The sequence below is a fragment of the Ursus americanus genome, chromosome 12 (assembly GCF_024610735.1).
Source record: "Ursus americanus isolate L20-20 chromosome 12, mUrsAme1.1.p, whole genome shotgun sequence".
NCBI classification, from domain to species: Eukaryota; Metazoa; Chordata; class Mammalia; order Carnivora; family Ursidae; genus Ursus; species Ursus americanus.
Genome location: NC_142138.1, coordinates 43,462,942 through 43,484,507, shown reverse-complemented (window position 1 = coordinate 43,484,507; position 21,566 = coordinate 43,462,942). Strand labels below are relative to the sequence as shown.

Here is a 21,566-nt window from a genome sequence, read left to right as displayed (position 1 = left end):
ATGCTCATACCAGAGCCCTTACGGTTTCCAGAGCATGCCACGTGCTCTCGAGCGCCGTTGCTTTTGTACTGGTCTCTCCTTTAGCATCCCCTCCCTTCCCTTCTCTGGCGGTCTCGCTTACTCATCCAGACTCTCTCTGCTGTCAGCGTGTATGGTGAAGCTATGCCTGGCTCTTACTGGCAGGGGGATTAGTTGCTTCTTCCCCTAAGTTCTCTTACAGGACTTCTGCTGCCTCCTGAGAGCTTACTTACTTTCTCTGCCAGATTGTGGACTTCCCTAGAGCAGGATCAAGTCTCATCATCTCTGTACCCTGAAAGTGTGGCATGGGCTTGACCTATCATATATATTGTCAAATTGAATTCTTCAACTCAGTTCCACTTCAGTGAAAAGTTTGGGGAGAGATGAGACTTACAGTGGATATAAACTGTAACTGTATAGAAAATGCAAAGGAAGTAAACTCAGAATCGTAGAGTTTAGGGTTAGAGTGGTGGTTAGAAATAATAGATAGACTCTTTAAGCCCTTCTAAAGATGAGAATAGCCAGGTACTGCGAGGTTAGGTGGCCTGCCCAAGATCACACAGCTGGGGAGTAGTTGTTCCTTCTTTTTTTTTCTCTGCAGTATACTCCATCCAATAGCCAGAAGGGCCCTGATAAGGCTTAAGTCAGATCCTGTCATTCCTCTGCCTAAAACACTCTAATGTTCCTATCTTCCTCAGAGTAAAAGCCAGAATCCTTACAATGATCTGTAAAGCCTCATACAACCAGCCATGACTCCCTTGATGATTACCTCTTCGACCTCCCTCCTGTACTCTCTGGCTCACTCTCTGTGCTCCTGTGGCGTGGCCTGCTTCCTCTTCCCCGAGCATGGCAGACATGCTGTCTCAGGACCTTTGCATGTGCTGTTTCCTTTGCTTGGAATGTTTTTCTCTTAGATACCTACAGAGTTCACTTGCTGTAGGTCCTTACCCCAAACAAAGAAACAAACCAAACCAAAGACCCCAAATATTTCCTTTCCCTCTTCTCTGCTTTGTTTACTTAGCATTTATCTATATCTCATATACGATTATATATTTTGTTTATAATTTGTCTCCTCTGACTAGAATGTAAGCTCCATGAGGGCAGGGATTTTTATGTTTTGTTCCCTATTGAATCCCTGTACCTGGAACAGTGCTGGTGTGGAGCAGGCACTTGATAAATATTTGTTAGATGAATAAATGAATGAGAAGGTCTTGTGGATTTCTTATAGCTCCAGTTAAATGTATACTTAGGGCATTACAAAGCCAAAACTATCAGGTCTGTCTAGAAGGAGAATCGATGTTTTAAAAAGCCTCATTCAAGACCTGTCATACTAGAACGTTGACCTCTTTTTAATTGACTGAAAACAGCAACCGTGGGCTCTCCCCAGCCTTACAAGTGGTTTGGGAAGATTCCCAGTTTACCTCTCACAGGCTTGGGCTTGCTGTGGTTTCTCTCTGCCTGTGATTTGCCCTTTAACCCATTGGGCTGCACAGATGAAAAGTAAACATAGCATTAAAGAAAGGAGCAGGGGGAGAGGGTATAGGGCAGAGGAGCAGAATTTCCCTGTGGCCCTGACATCTTCCCTTGGCTCTGGGCCCATCCACAGGGCCACTCACTGTACCTTCCTGAGTTGCTTCAGGGCTGTGCTCTAAGGAACAGTCTGGAGACTGCCAGGCCAGATGACTCTTGAATTTTGCTTTGATGTTCTAATTTCTTTGAAAAGAAACGTTAAGTTTAGGCCAAAAGGACAATGGAGAAAGCATTTTCTTTCTTTCTTTTTTTTTTTTTTTAATTAAATTATGTCCTAATTTTGAAGAGAAGTTTTAACCCTTCTCAAGACAGGATTGCAGTTGAAATTACCACCTGCCTCTGTCAGTGATGCCAGTGAGGAGTCGAGACTGGTGAGATCTGTCTTATGAAATCAATGACTTAAACCCAAGGGGCAATAAATTACAGTTCTGAAGAAGCGTCTGATTCTTGAAGGTAGGGGTTATGTTGAGTGAAGAGCATAGTTTGTAATAGTGTAACAGGGATGTTAGAGTGATTTGCCTCCTGCTCTTTTTGTGATAACATCAGTGTGGTTCCTACAGAGTCCTCCTCATCAGGACAGGAAGCCCAGCTAAGGAAGTCGAAGGCTTAGGAGGAAGTTATTGTCCATGTACAAAGCTAACAGCGTAATTTAACCCTTGGATTCAAAACTTTCAAATTGAAAATAATTTGTCTTGAACAGAGATGTTATCAGTAACCTAGTTAAAAATCATAGCCACCATTTCCTGAAACCTAAGAACATACTAGGTATTAAGGGCTTTATGTATTATTAATTTACTTAATTCTAATAACCGCATTAGAGAGAATAGAATCATTATTTCTACTTTATAGCTGAGACTTGGAGGTATTTAGTAAGCTGCCCATAGCTACACTGCTGGGAAGAGGCAGGGCAGGGATTTGAACCCAGGTAGGCGGGGGTGGGGGGGCGGTCCCCACACTTCCTGCTGTACTGTGCTGTATTTAGTCTGCTCCGAGAACACACCAAGCGTGTTCTCCCTGCAGGACCCTTACACTTGCTATCCCCACTGTCTGGGATGTGTTTCTTTCATAGCTCTGTCTCGTACCCCTGTGCTCAAATGCCTCCTCATCCGAGAGGCCCTCTAAAAGGTTTCTGGTAACTAGTTTCACTGTGTGTGGGGGGTTGTCTTCCCTCACACCAGCAGTTCTGGCGCTACCATCGACCTGTAGAGATAACCTTAGATTCTGCAGGTTCAGAGCTTAGTCACATAAGACTGTCCTCTCACTTGAGGGGTCACAAGCCCAGGCTACAGATTGGAGGTTCCCACAGCCCCCTCTTTGGGTTTGGTTAATTTGCTAGAACAGCTCACAGAACGCAGAAGAACATTTTACTTACTAGATTACTGGTTTCTTATAAAAGAATATAACTTAGGACAGCCAGATGGAAGAGGTGCATAGGGCAAGGTGTGGGAAAAGGGAACGGCGCTTCCATGCTCTCTGGGCAAGCCACTCTCCCCAGCCTCTGTGTATTTACCAACATGGCAGCTCTCCAAACCTCATCCTTTTGGTTTTTTACAGAGGCTTTGTTACATAGGCATGATTGATTAAATCTTTGGCCATTGGCAGTTGAGTCAACCTCCAGCTCCTCTCTGAAAAGGAACTGAAGGGTCCAACCCTCTAATGACCTGGTTGGTGCTGTGGGTAAGCAGCCCTATCCTGAGGTAGGGTCCTGCAGTCACCTCATTAACACAACAAAAGACACCTTTATTCCTGTCATCACTTAGGAAATTCCAAGGATTTTAGGAACTTGGTGCCAGAAACAGGGATGAAGTCCAGTTATATTATTTCTCATTATAAATGACAATATCACACCTTCCGTGACCATCTTATCTGAAATAACATCCCTCCTCTCAGCACTTTCTCCTTAACCTGCTTTATTTTTCTTTCATATGACGCATTACAAATTTGTTGTCTGTCTCCCCCCATGAGAAAGTAAACTCCATGAAAACAGTGTCATGTTTAGTTCACTGCTGTGCAGGTGCTAATGCATGTTTACTGCGTGAGTGAATGCAGTAAAATAAAACTGCTAATTGAGCCTCACCTCCCTGGTTTCAGAACAAAGTTAAGCTACTTCAGGTCGGATGGAATCAGGCTGCCCACTAGCTAGAAGGAGACCGTCTGTGCGGGGCCGGGCTGGCATCCCTAGAGGAGGAGCTCCCGTTCGTAGTGTTAAGAGAATCAGACAGACCTGGGCTCAGACGCTGGTGCTGGAACTTACTAGCTGGTGACCTGGGGTTGTTGAGCGTCTTGAAGCCTCACTTTTCTCGCTGTAAAGGATATCTTCCTTCTTGTGTTGTTGAGAGGATGAAATGAGAAATTGTAAAAAAACACAGGAGGTGCTCAGTAGGTGGTAGCTGAGATATTTTGTGGGGTTGGAAGAGGAAAGCAGGGTGTTAGCCTCTAATAGGAAGGGGAATGTAGACTATAACACGAACAACCACAGAATAATTACAAAGCAGCATGTGGACGAGTCTTGGCTGTGCTACTAACTAGCTGTGTAACGGTGGGCCTGTCACTGAGCCTTTCTAATTCCTGGTTTGCTAATCTGTAAAATTAGAGGGCTGGAGTGGTGGTTCTCTATTTCTAACGTTCTGAGTCGGCTCTGAGTAGAAGATAACATGGAACAAATTATACACAAAATGTTAAGGAGACTGTGTTCACGGTGGGTGGGATTAATCAGAATGGTTTTTAGAATGAGGTGAGGGGAATGAGTAGAGTTCATGGAGTTTGAGGAATAGAATAGAAATGGCAGGGTTTTTTTTTTTTTTTAAAGATTTTTTATTTATTTGAGAGTTTGAGAGAGAGAGAGAGTGTGTGTGTGTGCATGAGGTGGGGGAGCAGGCAGAGGGAGAGGGAGAAGCAGGCTCCCAGCAGGGAGCCCAATGCAGGGCTTGATCCCAGGACCCTGGCATCATGACCTGAGCCCAAGACAGCGGCTTAACCGACCGATACATCCAGATGCTGCCAAAATGGCAGTTTTGATAAAATGGGCAGATCTGACAAAATTCATGTTTTGTGTATGTCTATACTGCTCAGAAAATAATGATTTAAATATTTTTTGTTTATATAAGCTATGTATTAAAAATAGCTACTGTAGTATTAGTATTTTATTTACACTTATATTGTCAAAATGAATGTTTTTCTTGGATAATACTTCCAGTTTTGTGAAGTCATTTGTGCTAGCCATTACATGATCATGTATTTCAAATTTCCACAAGCGTATTCGAAGTCTCATTTTATAGGAGGGATTCCAGATTAGTTGTTAGTCCAGATGATGACAATTATAAGTAAGGTATAGAATAAAAGATTTTCCTGTTCAATCTCTTCGTATTAGAGATGAAGAAATTAAAGCCCAGAATAGAGTGACTTGTCTGAGCGTGTAAAACACATTGATGCCAGAACTCCTGTCTCTCCTGTTCCTTTGAAGCTGCCTGAGGTATAGGCTCTTTCTTATACACAGCTCTTGTTTGTTGGTTTATCAGGTATTATTGAGAAATGTTTTGGTAATTCACCATCCTTCCATACTTTTAACTGGAATGTACACAGTCATGTTTTATACTTGCTACCCATTGTGAGACCTTCATTGGATGCCTACTGTATGCCACGTAGGTAGACTATTACTACTACCAGCCAGACTGAGATCCTTCTTTCTAGAGTGAACAGATGTAGGAAAGCCATACGTGGAAGGAAATAATCATATAAACATTGACCTGCAGAGTTGACTTGCACTACATTCCAGGTGTCCAAGTTTAACTTCATCTGATGGAATCATAGGAAGCTTCCTTAAAGAAGTAATGCTTATACGCAAGAGTTGAGACCTAAAGATGTTGGTAAGCGGCCATGTTAGGGAGACTAAGGAAGGTCATTGAGTTCTAGCACAGTTGAAACACTGCTTCTGGAAGCAAGGGCTTGGCCCTTTTGTGGGACTGAATTGAGGCAGGTGTGGCTGCAGCACGCAGAGGGTGAGGTCAGACTAACTAGGCAATGTCCAGCAGTCATGGGAAAGGTTTTGGTTTTATCCTTGACAGCAGTGGGTGACCGTTGAAGGGTTTTAATTCTTAATGTTTCACATGCCTCGGTAGCTGAGCCCTCTCTTTACCAGATAATATCAGTTAAATAACTGAAATTTAATGAGGGATTACCCCCATTTAGGAGATAGAATGTTATCTTGGAAGTCAGTGAGTGTAAGAAAAAAATAAGTGCTTAATTGCAATTGGCAGAATAGAATAGTCTATTGCTGAAGTGTTTATTCTGAATTCATATTATTTGCTGAATCCCTGTGAATATAAATAATCATGTGACTAAAATATTTTAGTAAATTACTGTATGTTATGCAAATAGTCTAATGGAGATCTAATAGATGTAGCTTCCCAAGTTTTTTTAATGGCTTAGTGCTTGCTAGGGCCTTTATGACTACTGGTGTCCCGAGGATATTCAGATGTGCTGACTTTTGCTGGAATAATTGCACCTTCGTGATTTAATAAGCCCTTTTGGTGATAGTTGATTCCTCACTCCAGGCAGCTTGGTTGGTGGCCGAGCCAGGCTGAGTTCCTCAGCCTCCGGCTAAACCCCTGAAGCTAATTTGGGAATCGTAAGGTAAAGTCAAGGAGGGCCATGCAGCCAGATCCCTGTAACTTACACCAGAGTTGTTTAGACAGTAGCTTTATCACCCTTTAAGAACAGCTTTGCAATATTATGACTATCTTTAGGGCTCCTATCTTGCATTGAGTTTGGAGTCATCGTTTTTTGGTAACATAGGTATTTTTTTTGAAATTCTAAACAATGAAGTCTAATCCCCAATGAATACAAATTTGATATAAACTATATTATTTTGCTGCTAGTCGTTTGCTTGGTTTTTTGAAATTCTAGGGGTATTTTAACCACAAAAAACCTTAGTAACTATTTTTGTTTTTTAAATGTACTGTGTGGGCATGGTGGTGTTTTAGGTACCATGCCCATATTCCGTCTCCTATATTACAATCAGAATGTCATTAACATCTTCCATTTAAGAGGGTGGTAGAGGCTGTCCAACCTAACATGTCTGGTTAGGCCAGGTTTGGAATCCCTAAGTACAGTTCTCTATTAATTTTAGCTTAAAATTATAAGCAACAGAAATCTTTGAATGCAAAAATATTAAATGTGAAAAGTGGTTCTTGGAATATTGCTAGGGTGGGTGAAAAATCCTAGTTGGTGAAGTTGAACAAAATGTGGTCTTTCACAACAATGTGAAATGTATCCATGCCCACCCTCCCCTTTCTGCCATATTTACTTGGGCAATGAGGTCTGCTGTGCTTGGGATAGACAGAGGGGCTTCTAAGGACGGACTGAAGGTGAGCCCCAATGAAACTAAGCATGCTGGGGCCAGCCACAGATGTGTTGGTCACACTCTCAGTCAAGGGTGAGGGTGGGCCAGGCCCTGGATTTGCTGGGGAGAGTAGAGTTCAGCTTCTCTGCACATCTTGTAACTCTGTGCCTCCTGCCTCCCTTCCCATTGAGTCTTCATGTGGAATTCCTTCCCATATATAAGGTAGTCCACTCGCAGCCACAGATTGTTGGGACTTTAAATGAATCTTAGGCCTCAGGATCATTCTCTTTGGTACAGGTAGTCAACTGTGACAAATAATGATAGCTCTTCTGCTGTTAAATGTATAATCTCATTTGATTCTTGGAATTTCATCTTAAAAATGAAGAGATGGGGTTGGGTTGAGGGGCTAGGTGGCGGTTAAGTGTCTGACTCTTGATTTTGGCTCATGTCATGATCTCAGGGTCCTGGGATCCAGTCCCACGGCAGGGCTCCCTGCTCAGCGGGGACCTTGCTTCTCCCTCTGCCCCTCCCCCCTTCTCCTGCTTCTCCCACTGCCCCTCCCCCCTGCTCCTGTGTACGCATGTGCTCTTTGTCCCTCTCTCTCTCTCTCTCTCTCTCAAATAAATAAATAAAATCTTATAAAAAAAAAAGAAGAAGAAGAAACCAGTCTTCCGTTCCGATCTAAACCTCTTTTCTTGTCTGATCTGCTATGAGAGTCTTTTTTTTTTTTATTAAAGATTTTATTTTTAAATAATCTTTACACCCAACATGGGACTCAAACTTACAACCCCAGGTCGAGTTGCAAGCTCTACCAACTGAGCCAGCCAGGCACCCCTCTGCTGTAAGAGAGTCTCATGGATCTTCCATGCACTCTGGGCTCCCTTCAGTCTATTCTCCATAGGGTACTCAAGGAAAGCTTTATTTATTTTTAATTTTTTTTTTCAGTTATATTGAGATCTAATTGACAGAAAGTGTTCTGTATGTTTAAGGTGTAAAACATAATGATATATATGTGTATATAGCAAAATGATCATCACAATAAGTTTACTTAATGTTCTTCACCAGCTTACTTACAAATTTCTTTTCTTGTGATGAGAACTTTTAAGATTTACTCTCTTAGCAACTTTCACATATATAATACAGTATTGTTAACATGTTGTCATCATGTTGTATATTATATCCCCAGGACTTAATATATCTTACAACTGATGTTTGTACTTTTGATCACCTTCCCCCCATTTTCCCCACCCCTTACCTCTGGCATCCACCAGTCTGTTCTTTGTTTCGTTTCTGTTCCTTTCTTTTCTCTTTTCTTTTCTTTTCTTTTCTTTTCTTTTCTTTTCTTTCCTTTCCTTTCCTTTCCTTTCCTTTCCTTTCCTTTCCTTTTTTCTTTTCAAGTTGAGTCCATACCCAGTGCGGAGCCCAGCGTGGGGCTTGCACTCACGACCCTGAGATGAAGACCTGAGATCAAGAGTTGGATGCTTGACTGACTGAGCCACCCAAGCGGCCCTCTTCTGTTTCTATGAGATTCTACGTACATGTGAGCTCATACACTGTTTGTCCTTCTCTGTTTGACTTATTTCACTTAGCATAATGCCCATGAGGTCCATCCATGCTGTTGCAAATGCAGTATTTCCTGTGTGTGTGTGCGTGTGTGTGTAGCCGAATAGTATTCTGTTGTGTCTATATACTCCATTTTCTTTATCCATTCATCTTTGGTGGATACTTAGGGTGTTTCCAGGTCTTGGCTGGAGCATAGGCGTGCAGGTATCTCTTCAGCATAGTGATTTCACTTCCTTTGGATATATACCCAGAAGTGGAGTTGTTAGATCATATGGTAGTTCTTTTTTTAATTTTTTGAGGAATCGCCATACTGTTTTCCAGGAAAATCTTTTTTTTTTTTTTTTTTTAAAGTAAATTCTACGCCCAGTATGGGGCTTGAACTCATGATCCTGAGATCAAGAGTCACAGCTCTACCAAGTGAGCCAGCCAGGCGCCCCTGTCCTGGGGAAATCTTAACCCAGTAGATCATAGCACTTCCCTGCTTCAACGCTTTCTTGAACCTTATTTGTCTCCTTTCCCTTTCGTATTTGCAGCCTTGCTCCCTCCAGCGCCTGGGACCTGTAATGGTTTCTCTACCTGTACTGTCATCCCTCACCCTTTCAGGTTGTGGGTTCTTTTCCTTTAGAGCTCTTATCATAGCATCTAATTACAAATTTGTGAGTATTGGTTAGCTTATCCCATCAGACTTTAAGCCCATGAGGACAAAGAACATATCTCTTTGCTTGGCCATTATATTCCCATTGCCTGGCGTGGAGAATAACTCGACTTACTGAAGGAATAAATAAATGAAGCTCAGAAAATTAAATATCTTACCTAATGTAACAAGTGGTTTTACTTCTATCCGGAATATAAGCTCCATGAGGGCAAGATTTTTGGCTCCTTTTTTCACTGCTATATCCTTGGTGTTTTCCACAGTGCCTGGTTTATAGTAGTAAATAGTTGTTGAATATTGTGTTTGAATGGGATTCCAAGGATTTCTTTTAAAAAATTTTTTTTATTTTTACTTTTATTTTTTTAAAGATTTATTCATTTTAGAGAGAATGAGGCAGGGGGAGGGAGAGAGAGACTTAAGCGCACTCCGGACTGAGCGTGGAGCTGGACATGGGACTCAGTCTCAGGACTCAGTCCCAGGACTCTGAGATCACGACCTGAACTGAAACCAAGAGTCGGATGCTTAACTGACTGCGCCACCTAGGTGACTCGATTCCAAAGATTTCTTATCCAAACCTAGGATTTTCCCCCTTTTGCCAAATCTCTCTGAAAATGGGGATTTGGGATTACCAGTTTCTCTTAATAGTAGAGAAATCTGAGAGTTGCTGTTGTGGTTCAGTAAGGTGGCTTTGCTTTTTCTGTGTACTGGTCTCAGAGGGCATCCAAATGTCATTAGACAAACAACAGTATCTCTTCTGCATCCTGTATACCCCTTTTTACAGGCTGCCAAGCTAGATATTGATGTCATCCATCCTGCCTCGTTTCTAAATCCCCTGAATAACATGTTGAATAACCATCAGAACAATTCCTCTACCAGCTTTTATTTAACTGTTTGCAGACTTAACAGTATATTTGTCTCTCCAGAATTCACTTACATGTCAGACCAGAAACATTTTAATGATCTGTTAAAAAATAATTTCATGTTTAAGATACCAGAAACTCAGGTGTTATTTACTGTCTGAGTTTAGGGAATGGTAATTTTTTTCTTATTCCATTCCATAAATCTCTGTCTTGAAGATCTTCAATTTGTTGACTGTTTCCCTGATTGGGAGCTGAGTAGTCTTAGTGTTAAGATACGGCAGTGCATGGGGCGCCTGGGTGGCACAGCGGTTAAGCGCCTGCCTTCGGCTCAGGGTGTCATCCCGGCGTTATGGGATCGAGCCCCACATCAGGCTCCTCCGCTATGAGCCTGCTTCTTCCTCTCCCACTCCCCCTGCTTGTGTTCCCTCTCTCGCTGGCTGTCTCTATCTCTGTCAAATAAATAAATAAAATCTTAAAAAAAAAAAAAAAGATACGGCAGTGCACAGGTTTGTGCTTCATCTTGCCCTTTGCATTTCCAGAGAACTTGGGGTCATACAGCATTACCAAGGATTCTTTGTTTGTTACAGTTGCCACCTATAGTCCTGAAGTCAAGTCACGGTTTGTGATCATCAGTGATTTGTGCAGAGGGTATATGTCAGTGTGCAAGTCCCATTGTGTGATGGCAGCCCTGGCAGGCTGCTCCCTCTCTTGGAAAAACTTCTCATTTCAGAGATTGAAAATTGAGAGGGAGAAAATGGTTCCTTGTTTGTGGTGACAGATCTGGATCTGAGAGGTAGAGCCTGCCATGGGAAGGCGTGGTTTCTGGTCTTGGCACTGGCGTGTTACCCTGGGCAAGTTCTGGGCTTGGAGTTTGGGTTCCTCTTCGTCAATGAAATCGTGTTGCTGTCTTCCAGCTTTAAAAGCTGTTACTTATCTCTAGCATGCCAATTCCTTTAACTGAGAAATTGATCTACTCCAAGTTCATTGTAAGTTTTGATCTTAAATAATCCATGTATATAGCCAGCTGTGTTAGACATGTAAGGGGAAGTTAGTAATTTCTCTTGCTGGCTGTTAGCCTATTGCCAGACATCATTTTACCACGTTTTTCCTCTAAGATAAAGATATGCCTTTTAAAAAAGCATCCCGATCAACCCAGGGAATACTGTTCCCAGCCAGTTCCTTTTGAACATTGGTTTAACCCATGATGGTTTTCATTTGGGGAGGGGTTTTTTTCAGCTAATCCTGCTCTTTACCTGTGCACGCTCTTGGATCACTAGAGAATGTGGGGCAGCATGCTCCATTTAATGGCCTCAGAAATAGACACTCTGAAATTAGAAGAATTAGCATCACATTCATGTGTGCGTGTGTGTGTATGTGTGTATTTTAAGTACATTAAGCTCTCAATTTTTTTCTGCTCATTTATAGATACTAAAAGTACTGGTACCCTTTGAAGGGAACACCTTGCTTTGCAATGTGGACAAAATGACTGTTGCACAGTGGACCCCAAATTGTTCTTTCAAGATCACAGAGTACCTTATTTACATTTCTAAAGGAAGCTTTTAGTTTATAAGGTCCAAAGATATTCAGTGAGTTTAGAAACCCAGGGTGAGGAGTCCTTGATCTTTGCAAATTGAGCATGATATAACCTTAGAGAAAAAAAGAGGAGTTTGTATTTCCTCGGTTTTATTTCAGATCTACAGCTTTCTGGGAGCCTTGATCATCCAGCACTCCTCTAGTTGGGGAAACTGATCCCTAGGTTGTCCGTTAAGGTGCTGATGTGCGCATGTCTTAGCCAGAATTGGAGTTCCACAGAATGGGAATGACATGCTTCCCTTTTTCTTCTCCTCCACCTTAGGGTCCTGTCACCACATTGAGAAGATTAGACAAAAACTCTTTGCAGTTTATTTTCTTTTGAACAAGTTACATTACGGAGGGACTTGTAGGCTAAAGAAGAAAAGCTCCCTCTTTGTTAGAAGCAGCAGTGTGTAGTTTCAACTTGTCTCGGACTTCCTCGGAGATGTTTTAAGATCCGGCGTAAACTCGCTGTGGTTTGCCTTTGGGCATCCAGCTGTTTAGCTTGGCTCTGTTATATCTGTAATTGCTGCATTTTAATAATTGCCCAATATTCTTGTCAGCAATTTGCAGTCTATATTTTTAATAGAACCTTTTGCCTTTCTTTCCACAGGTTCATTCAGACCTGGTTTAAGCCCCTGGATTAATGCTCATAGTCCCACAGACCCTCTGCAGCTGCGGGGGGCGGTGGGGGACATAAGCTCATTAGATATTCCCACAAGCCTCGTGCTGGTTATAGTTTATGTGCTCCATAAAAATCTGCCGGGAAGCCATCTTCTTCTGAGATCTCCTTACGGGGTGTTGCTTTATGAAAATTGCTCTTAGCGTTTGCTGAAATAGCATATTCTTTTGGAGAGAGTTTTCCTTATCAATCCATTCAGGAAATTTAATTTTTGAAGGGAAAAAATAGGGTCAAATCCTCTTTGCTGTTGTTGATTTTTTTTTTTTTTTAAAGACTTTATTTGAGAGAGAGAGCAAGCATGAGCAGGAGAAGGGGCAGAGGGGGAGGGAGAGGGATAGAGAATCTCTCAAGCAGCCGGATGCGGGGCTGGATCTCACCACCCTGAGATCATGACCTGAGATGAAACCAAGAGTCGGATGCTCAAGGGACTGAGCCACCCAGGCACCCTGCTGTTGTTGACTTTTTAAGGTCACAGAGGAGACTTCCCTTTAATTTGAGGTGATGTGATGGCAGTGTTGGACTCAAAGGGTTGATTGAAGTCAATTTCATGGTTTCCCAAATTATCTAATTAGGCAGTTTTTGAGACAAGACCATTGTGCCACTAATGACTTGTGCCTCTACTTGACGGGTAATTTTGTTCTTTTCGTGATTTCACTTCTTAGCTTACCTCCTTTTCGTGTCTGTTGAAGTGTTCATTTCTCGGTAAGCAAAAGATTGAACTGATTTTATAGTAGGTAAGGATTACATAAATAACCACACCCTCATTTCTCCATTTTATTGGTATAAATATACCTTAGAAGGAATGGACAGGTAACATTTATTGATTGGTTATTATGTGTTCTGCACTGTTCTAAGCTTTATACACACACACACATGCGTGCGCGCTAATATAATCCTTACAGTGGCCCATACGTTAGATTGAGTCTCTGATCAGAGTTGTGTTTCCTTGTTGACACCGGGGAGTTCATGTGTCAAGCGTCATTGATTACTTTAGTGCCCAAGACAACTGGTGGTGTTCTGTTACAGGTGCACCTTGATTTTCTTCTGTATTCCTGAAAATTTTATATAAAACCAGAGATTTAAAAGTGTCAAAACTAAGCATTTCTTTAGAAAAGTATTTGCTTTAAAAAATCTTTTATTAGGTAATTAATACCCCCACATCAGCTTCCTGGCGTGTTGTCTAGGCATCTTTTAAGATAAATTGTCTTACACTTTTTAGAAACTCTTCATTTCACTTTAATGTATGTTTTTGAAAAGAAGTTTCTGCATTAAGGTTTCTTCTTGAAATATGTTTGTTTTCACAGGCAATTTGAAAATTGGAAAGAAGGATTTTTAAGGCCACTGCTGATTTGCAAAGACTGTCCACAGTCTGAAGCCGAGGTGACGGAAGAGGGCACACTTTTGGAGAAATAAAAATGACTTCTTGTTTTGTGGTGGCCGTGTTTGCCCTGCTGAGTTCCCGCGTGGCCACTACAGGTGAGATGCAGAATATAGATTGCATGTTTGTTGTATGTTTTCACATATGTTTTTCTTCAGTCTCTTCAGTTTGGAAAAATTTAGGAAATGTGAGGTTAATGCAGACTGTGAGTATTTATGTTCTTCAGGGAAATAAAATATTTGACTAAAGATTGCATAGTATGTTTGTGTATGTTATATTTTACTAGACCGGTGCTAGACATCCTAAAGTCAGTGACATGGATGCCTAACTAACCTCAGTGTTGAGATGGGTAGAGAACAAATATGCTGATGTGTGATCTCACTTAGTTTTGTTCTGTGCGTAGATTACATTTATTTTCTTGTCCTAAATCAGAATTTCGAGGAAGCTTTTTTTTGTTCTTTATTGTAAAATAAATAGGTCTTCTACTGAGAGGTGACACTCCTGGCATAGGATGCTCAAGAAGTATTAATTTTGCCTATTTATGTATTTTAATGGGTAATTTTTTAAAAAGTCCAGAGCTGTGCTTCCTGGAGGCCATCAGAGAATGAGATTGGAGGTAAGAAGCAAAAGACTCGGTTGGAACATTGTTGCCTAAGTGAGAGTATCAGATCCCCCACATCACTTTAGTGTTCCCAGTCAGGGTTACTTAACGAACTTGGAAGCTTAATTTGCCTATTTTGTGGTAATTTGCTTTGTGTCTGTTGTATAATGAGCTACATGAAAGAATTTGTTGGACCAGTTCTGTAAACCGGCTGGTCTCAACAAGAAACACATTGACTTGAAAAATGATGAGCCTCTTGGTTTTGGCTATTGAATTCACATACAGATGAGATGACAGTGATGATAATAATTGCCATTTACTGAGTGTGCACCACAACCCAGCACTGGGCTGAACAATTACAGACTCTAAACAATGGATGAGGATATTCTTATTTCATGAGCTCACTTAGTCACAGCTCCTAGGTGGGTGGGCTTATTTTTCCCATTTGACAGATGATGAGAGGAGGTGATGATACGCACAGTGTCATGTGGCTGGGAAGTGGAGGAGCCAGGTTTTACATCTGTGCTGTTCACCTCTGCTGTACTGAAGAAGCCAGTAAGAGGTGGTGAAGGCTCCCGTAAACTCAGACCAGGAGTCGTTTGTAGACACAGGCTGAGTGCCAGTCATTTTGCAGAACTTGGTTTATGAGGTTGGACAGCAGCATGTCCCCCTCGTTGCAAATATCTTAAGAGAAAGTTGGTAGTTTTTCTGTTTTGTTTTTTAAATGCCAGTGTGAATTTGAACTGCCCATTCTGTCAGCAGTTTCGTTTTGTCTCATGATTGAAGAGTTATTTGTCTCTTAGCCTCTGCATTTAAACTGATCTTAATTAAAATTTCATTGGAAAGGGACGCCTGGGTGGCTCGGTCGGTTAACCATCTGCCTTCGGCTCGGGTCATGATCCCAGGGTCCTGGAATCGAGTCCTGCATCAGGCTCCCTGCTCAGCAGGGAGTCTGCTTCTCCCTCTGCCGGCTTCTCCCCCTGCTTGTGTGTGCGCACTCTCTCTCTCTCTGACAAATAAATAAATAAACTCTTTTTTAAAAATCTCATTGAAAAGTTGTAGCAAAAAAAAAAAAGAGAGAGAGAGAGAAATAGCTTGATGGAAAATGTGCTATTTTGATGACGAGAGGTATTGCCATACTTGGTGGGTTTGAGGCAGAATTTTTTGCTTTCACTGATGCCTGGGACAGACTAAAAAACATAACTGAAGAAGGTACTTCATGGGAAAGTGGTGAATTTGATGGCTCTGTATAGCCTTGATGTATTAGATAGTGAATCAGTTTTGGTTAAGGCCTTCCTTCCTCTTTCAAGCCATGGGTAAAATATTTTTTTGAATTGTATATGTACTCAAAATGTTGCTGAGAATTACAGTAAAATTGTGGGTACAGTAGAATTACCAATTTTGTAGCAACCTAAGGCAACTGATTAATGGTAGAGGTAGACATCTTTTTTTTTTAAATGCTAAATTTTTATTGAAATACAGTTTACATAGAGAAACATACACACGAAAGTGTGCAGCTCAGTATATTTTCACGAACTGAACACATCTGTGTGAATAGTATTAGCAATGCCTTTTTTTTTTTTTTTTAAAGTAGGCTCCATGCTCAGTGTGGAGCCCAGTGTGGAGCTTGAACTCATGACCCCGAGATCAAGACCTGAGGTGAGATCCATAATTGGACACTTAACCAACTGAGCCACCCAGGTGCCCCAGAGATGCCTTTTTGAACAACCTATTGTCTAAGTAAGAAGGGAGAAATGTTTTTTATATACTGAATCCAGTAGCTTTTTGTGTAGGCTCAGCACACTTTACAAAAATGCTTTTTGGGGCATTCTGGATGAGTTGAACTTCAGGAAAATGTAGTAATAATAATAATGAATATTTATACAGTAATTAATTAATTGCTGTTGCCAGGTCCTGTTGAAAGTGCTTTATATGTATTACCTCACTTCATCCTTATAACTGTCCTAAGAAGTGTAGGTACTTTGTTTATCACCAGTTTATAGATGAGGAAACTGAATGCAGACAGGTTAAGTAACTTTTTCAAGGTCCCAGTAAGTGGCAGATTTAACCATGAGCCTACTTCGTCTAGGTCTGATGATTGAGCCTTAAGTCTCTGCACTGTGAAGGGAGTATTGATCAGAAACGTGTTTAAAATAAATGATAATGTATTTCTTGTCTGCTATCTGTGTCATCTTCAAACCACAAGTAAATCACTTATTTACTGAGTCCCTCTAAGTGCAAAGCACCGTACTAGTCAGTTAGGGTTATATAAAGAAATGTACGATTCATCCCTTCCTTTGAATCGCTTGTGCTTTAGTTAGGCATATAAAATATACACATATAACAAAATAATCAATATATGGTGAATACCAAATAAAAGCCAGAAGACTTCAGAGAGGTCAGAAGGGGAGGCCCTGGTAGGTTGGACTAGCTGGGGAGGGCTTTGTGGATGTGCTTGATCTTGAGCTCTGTTTTGAAGGCCATCCAGGTGAAGGCCATCTAGAAAGGCAAAGGCTGGTTGACCAGATGGTGGAACCATGCCTAGCACAGTATATGTACATAGGTGCTTGATGTGTTTTTAAAGGATGGATGACCTGGAGGTCTGTTTGGAAGGAAGGATGGGAGTAGGTTGTGGAGGGCCTTGAATGTCAGAATGAGACTTGTGGATTTCATTTTGAGGTTTGGATTCTTCTTCCATTCCCATGTAGCCAAAGGCATATTCTGTTTAATCTTAGAATCTAAAATGTGGCCTCCAAAAGTGAGGCTGGGAATATGGCTTCTTTAGCTTCACAGACAACACTGCTTGACATATTGGCCAATTTATCAAGGGTTCATTCTCTGCCAGCTAGCTTGTTTTGTTTTTATAAGACAACCCTGTGAGGTGGGTGTTAGTATTATCATAATTTGCATTTTACCTACAAGGAAACAGACCGTTTGGTTAACAATTGTATAAAGTCCCATAACTAATAAGAGACAGAGCTGGGACTTGAACTCAGGCAGTTTGGATCTAGAGTCCATCCCATCCACCACTCCACTGGCACCTCTATGTAGGAGACCCTCAGTGTGGAATGACTGAAGCCCTTCACTTGACTGAGAAGCCACCAGTAAGTCATTCTGGAACCAGATCAAACTCCTTTCACCCTAGAAGAGACATATGTAAGTCATATGGAACGGACCCTCAAGTAATGGGCCTTCTTTATTTGCATTCTTATTTCATTGCATTCTTACTAACATGGCTGTGAAGCTCTGTTGTAGGGTTCTTGGTGGCAGAAGGAGGGGTGAAGGCTATATAAAAGGCCTCCTTTAGATATGTAGCCAGGGAGGGCAAAGGACAGCACAGTACCACGCACTCGAGTTAGGACAGTAGGCCTGTTCTAGCCCCACAGATTTCGCTGGGTCTTTAGTGAAAGCCTTTCCTTCTCCACTTGTGGTTGAGGGTGAAGGAGGCAGGGGTCAGCAAGCTGCATCCCAGGGTTAGACGTTGCTTTGACAAAACCCCTACTTGTTCTCCTCTCTCTTTTTCCAGGGTTATTGTACAATGTGTGGGTGAACAAGAGCAGTGTAAGGGCCATAATGCCTCCTGGTTAGAAATTATCTTAGGTTTGGGGCGCCTGGGTGGCTCAGTCATTGAGCATCTGCCTTCGGCTCAGGGCGTGATCCCAGGGTCCTGGGATTGAGCCCCACGTCAGGCTTCTCTGCTGGGAGCCTGCTTCTTCCTCTCCACTCCCCCGCCTGTGTTCCCTCTCTCACTGGCTGTCTCTCTCTCTCTCTCTGTCAAATAAATAAATAAAATCTTAAAAAAAAAAAAAAGAAATTATCTTAGGTTTTTGCACCTCCTCTTAAATCCTGTAATCTCACGGGGCGCCTGGGCGGTTCAGTCGGTTGAGCGTCCGACTCTTGATTTTCACTCAGGTCGTGATCTCGGGGTTGTGAGATCAAGCCCTGTGTGGGCTCCACACTGGGTGTGGGGCCTGCTTAAGATTCTTTCTCTCCCTCTTCCCCTCCTTTTGAAATAAATCAATAAAGTCTTTAAAAAAAAATCCTGTAATCTAAGAAAAGTGGGAAGTTTAAAATGTAAGTGCTCCTGTGGGCTTAAGGCTTACTAAGTTTTCACTTTTAAAAATTGTTTGGCAACGCATCTTTTAAAAATATTAACTTCTGCCAGAGTTAGGTAAGGCTGTGTTTCCAGGAGCCTTAATAATGAGAAAAGGAGGCACATGCAGAGAATTCAAGGAAATCGATTTGGTTGGAAGGGATGGACTTGCCTGCCGTCCACTCGCCGCTTGTGCCAGGTCCAGCGGGTGCTTTTGGGGTGAGCTCTGCAGACACCTTGCTGGCCTCAGTGCTGGCAGAGTGTTGGTGGGGTGGCCGTTTGCCTCATTCCACTGTTGCCATTCTGTGCCTAGATGCATCTTTTTGGAGGCATGCCCATAACCTGCCCACATGTTTCTATTGAGCAAACACATTTCTTTTCATCTCTTCCAAGTGTACCTACAGTTCCAGGTATAGTCCGCAGGAAAATAGAGATCTTTTAGTTGGAGCTATTTTCCTGCTAAGAAAGCTCTGAACTCTTTGTGTCCATGGGGCAACAAGCAGAGCTATCAGCTGATTAGTATTTGGTTTGGCGTGGGACAAGCTGGCAGCCTTGGGGGAGGCTACACTAATGAGAATGTCATTTTATATTTATAGTTTCCAAACGCTCTTATACCTACTATTTCATTTGATTCTCATAGCAGTCCCCGGGGGCTGGGGGTAGGCAGGTGTTGTTTTCATCATTTCCAGAATGGGGGTAATGGGACTCAGAGAAAGTAATTTAGAAAGATGGTTCAACTCTCTGTCAAATCAGAATTCAACACTCTTCTGCAGACAGACTGCACTGAAAAGTCTTACGGTCTTTTTGCTGCAGGGCTTCCCTTAGTACCTCCTGAAACAGTGCTAGCCAGGCACTCTGCTGGGCACTTTACACCTGTCAGTTCATCTAATCCGTACAGAAAGCTGGGGAGGTAGGTGATTGTCATTATCACTATGTTTGTAATTGCTATCACTGCCACCACTCCTACTACTACTAATATGCTAGAGGGAACTGAGGCTTAGAGAAGGAAAATGTAATATATAATGAGAGACAAATCAATTTCTATGAAAGTTGAAGTGGTCATTTATATCCAGTCATACATGGAGTCGCTGGCAGAGTGGCAGCCCCTCCAGAGTTCATGCTCTTCCTGTTGTGCTGCCCAAAATGAACTGGCACTCTTTCTGTCGAATTTGGGATTAATGGCCTGAGGACTGCAGAGGTGGTTCTTCCACAGTTTTCTCCTCTCTGCCAACTGAGTGATCGGAGGCTGTGGCTCATAATGGCAGGAAGGTGGGGAGTGTGCCAGTGGTGACTGCCACCAGGGAACGTAAAGGCTAGAGGAGGGATAGACTCGAAGGTTCAAAGCAAATCCAGCCAAGGCCTTCTCTTGCCAATACTGAGTCTCTGGGTCCAGCTAGTTGTTTTGGTCTGTGATTATTATTGTTTTTAGGTTGTTCCTGTAACCACTTTTGTATGTAATTGCTCTCTTGGATACATAGGGACAAGATGTCAGTTGTGATGCCAGTTGGGTAACCAGCTGTGCAGAGCGTAAGATGTTCACCAAGCACATGAGTAAGATTGTACACAGATTTGATGTAGACAAGTGAACAGATGCCAGGTTCTCTCCTTTGCATCCTCATCCTAGACTGTGTCATTGACACACTGCTTTTTGGATCCCTGATTTATTTGGGTTATTTTAGGGCACCAGCAGTGGTCTGTTTTATAAACACTGATCAACATTTCCACCAGCACAGAGCTATCTGTATGTGCTTTCACCACGGTGCCAACTTTCTATTTATCTTAAACAGTAAAGAACCGTATTCAAAGACCCAGAGTGGATAGAGTGGCCTGAATTTAATGTTGGCATTCTTTTGGGGGAGACCATGCACACCCAAGCATGATGAGGTCCCTCCCTGCTCTGTGTTTTTGCATAGAAACAGTAAGCCAGCATGCATGTGCTCGCATACACACAAAGTTGGGACACGTAGCAGTCGTCAAGAAAAAGATGAGTTTGTTTCTCAGAGTCCCTTGCCCTGCATGGACTCGGATGTGTGTGTGGGGGGCGGGGGGGTTTGGGGGAAGGTGGAATAGGATATGATGTCTAATAAGGCTTTTTTTTTTTTTCATTTGCAAAGGCAGTTTCCTAGCAGATAGTAGGATGTTCACCAAGAACATGAGTAAGATTGTATGTAGATTTGATGTCAGACAAGTGAACAGACTCCAGGTTTCTCTCTCCTTTGCATCCTTATCCTAGGCTGTATCATTGCCATGCTGCTTTTTGGATTCCTGATTTATCTGGGTTATTTTAGGGCACCAGCAATGGTCTGTTTTATAAACACTGATCAACATTTCCACCAGGACAGAGCTATCTGTATGTGCCCACACAGCTGTTTGACTGCTCAAAGCTTATACTTTCACACATTTTAGATATAGGAAATGAGGCTTTCTCAGCTTGTTTGCTTTGATAACTAATCCCTCATACTCTGGGGCTACCTTGAATCACTGATAGAGCTCCTCACTCTGGGTACTGGTTTTGGAAGTGTTGTAGGAGCAGGGAGTGTTCCGGGAAGGGTTCCAACATGAGGCCTTCTATCAGGACAGCCCTGGACACAGGCATTGAGGCATCAGAGTGCTTTCCCCTCTTGAAAGATTGGCCCGAACTGCACTGCCTGCATGTGAGCTCCTGGCTGACTTCCTTTTTTTTTTTTTTAAATAAAAAAAAAACCATTCTCTGCCAGAGTGGCCTAAAAAAGATTTATTTTGAAGTCCAATATAGTCATATTTTTGTTCTCTGAGAGGTCACTGTAAATCAGGCAGAATTCTAGAGGGCTTAAAAATGCACTTGCTCTCAGAATGTTCCTTCCAAAGACTAGGCAGCAGGTGCTCTGGGACTGAGGCCTAGCTATTCTCCTGCCCTGTTCTGCCAACTCATAGCAATCTTAAAAACAAAAACAAAAAATCCAAAACCAAAACCTGGAGTGGAATGTGGGAAATCTTTACGCCTTCAAAGGAAAATTGATTTTTTTTTTAAAAGTTATTCTCTCTGTTGGCAGTGAAGGGAACTATGTAGTGATGAGTTGTAGTTAGGGCAGAAGGAAGAAGTTCCAGTGTAACTGCTTTAAATTCTTTGTGTTGCTTCCCTTCGTCCTCGTGTACCTGGATAACTTACTTAGTCCTCATCTAGACGATAGACCAGGACCGTCAGCAGTAGCACCTGCCTTCCTTCCTACTCTTCTGCCGCGCCTGGGAGGATGCTTGGGTGGCTGCGGCCTCCTGGGAGAGCAGAACATCGGCTTC

At 42.3% G+C, this 21,566-nt stretch overlaps 1 protein-coding gene across 2 annotated transcripts in view; it reads left to right on the top strand.

Moving 5' to 3' along the window:
• The window catches only part of TGFBR3 (transforming growth factor beta receptor 3), a 191,393-nt gene that overhangs the window by 8,635 nt on the left and 161,192 nt on the right, over positions 1 to 21,566 (top strand). For both annotated transcript variants that reach the window (XM_087866102.1, XM_045801799.2), the window contains exon 2: positions 13,523 to 13,694. In XM_087866102.1, the coding sequence (XP_087722228.1) occupies positions 13,634 to 13,694 (61 nt within the window). In that variant the 5' untranslated portion in view covers positions 13,523 to 13,633. The remainder of the gene's footprint in view (positions 1 to 13,522; positions 13,695 to 21,566) is intronic.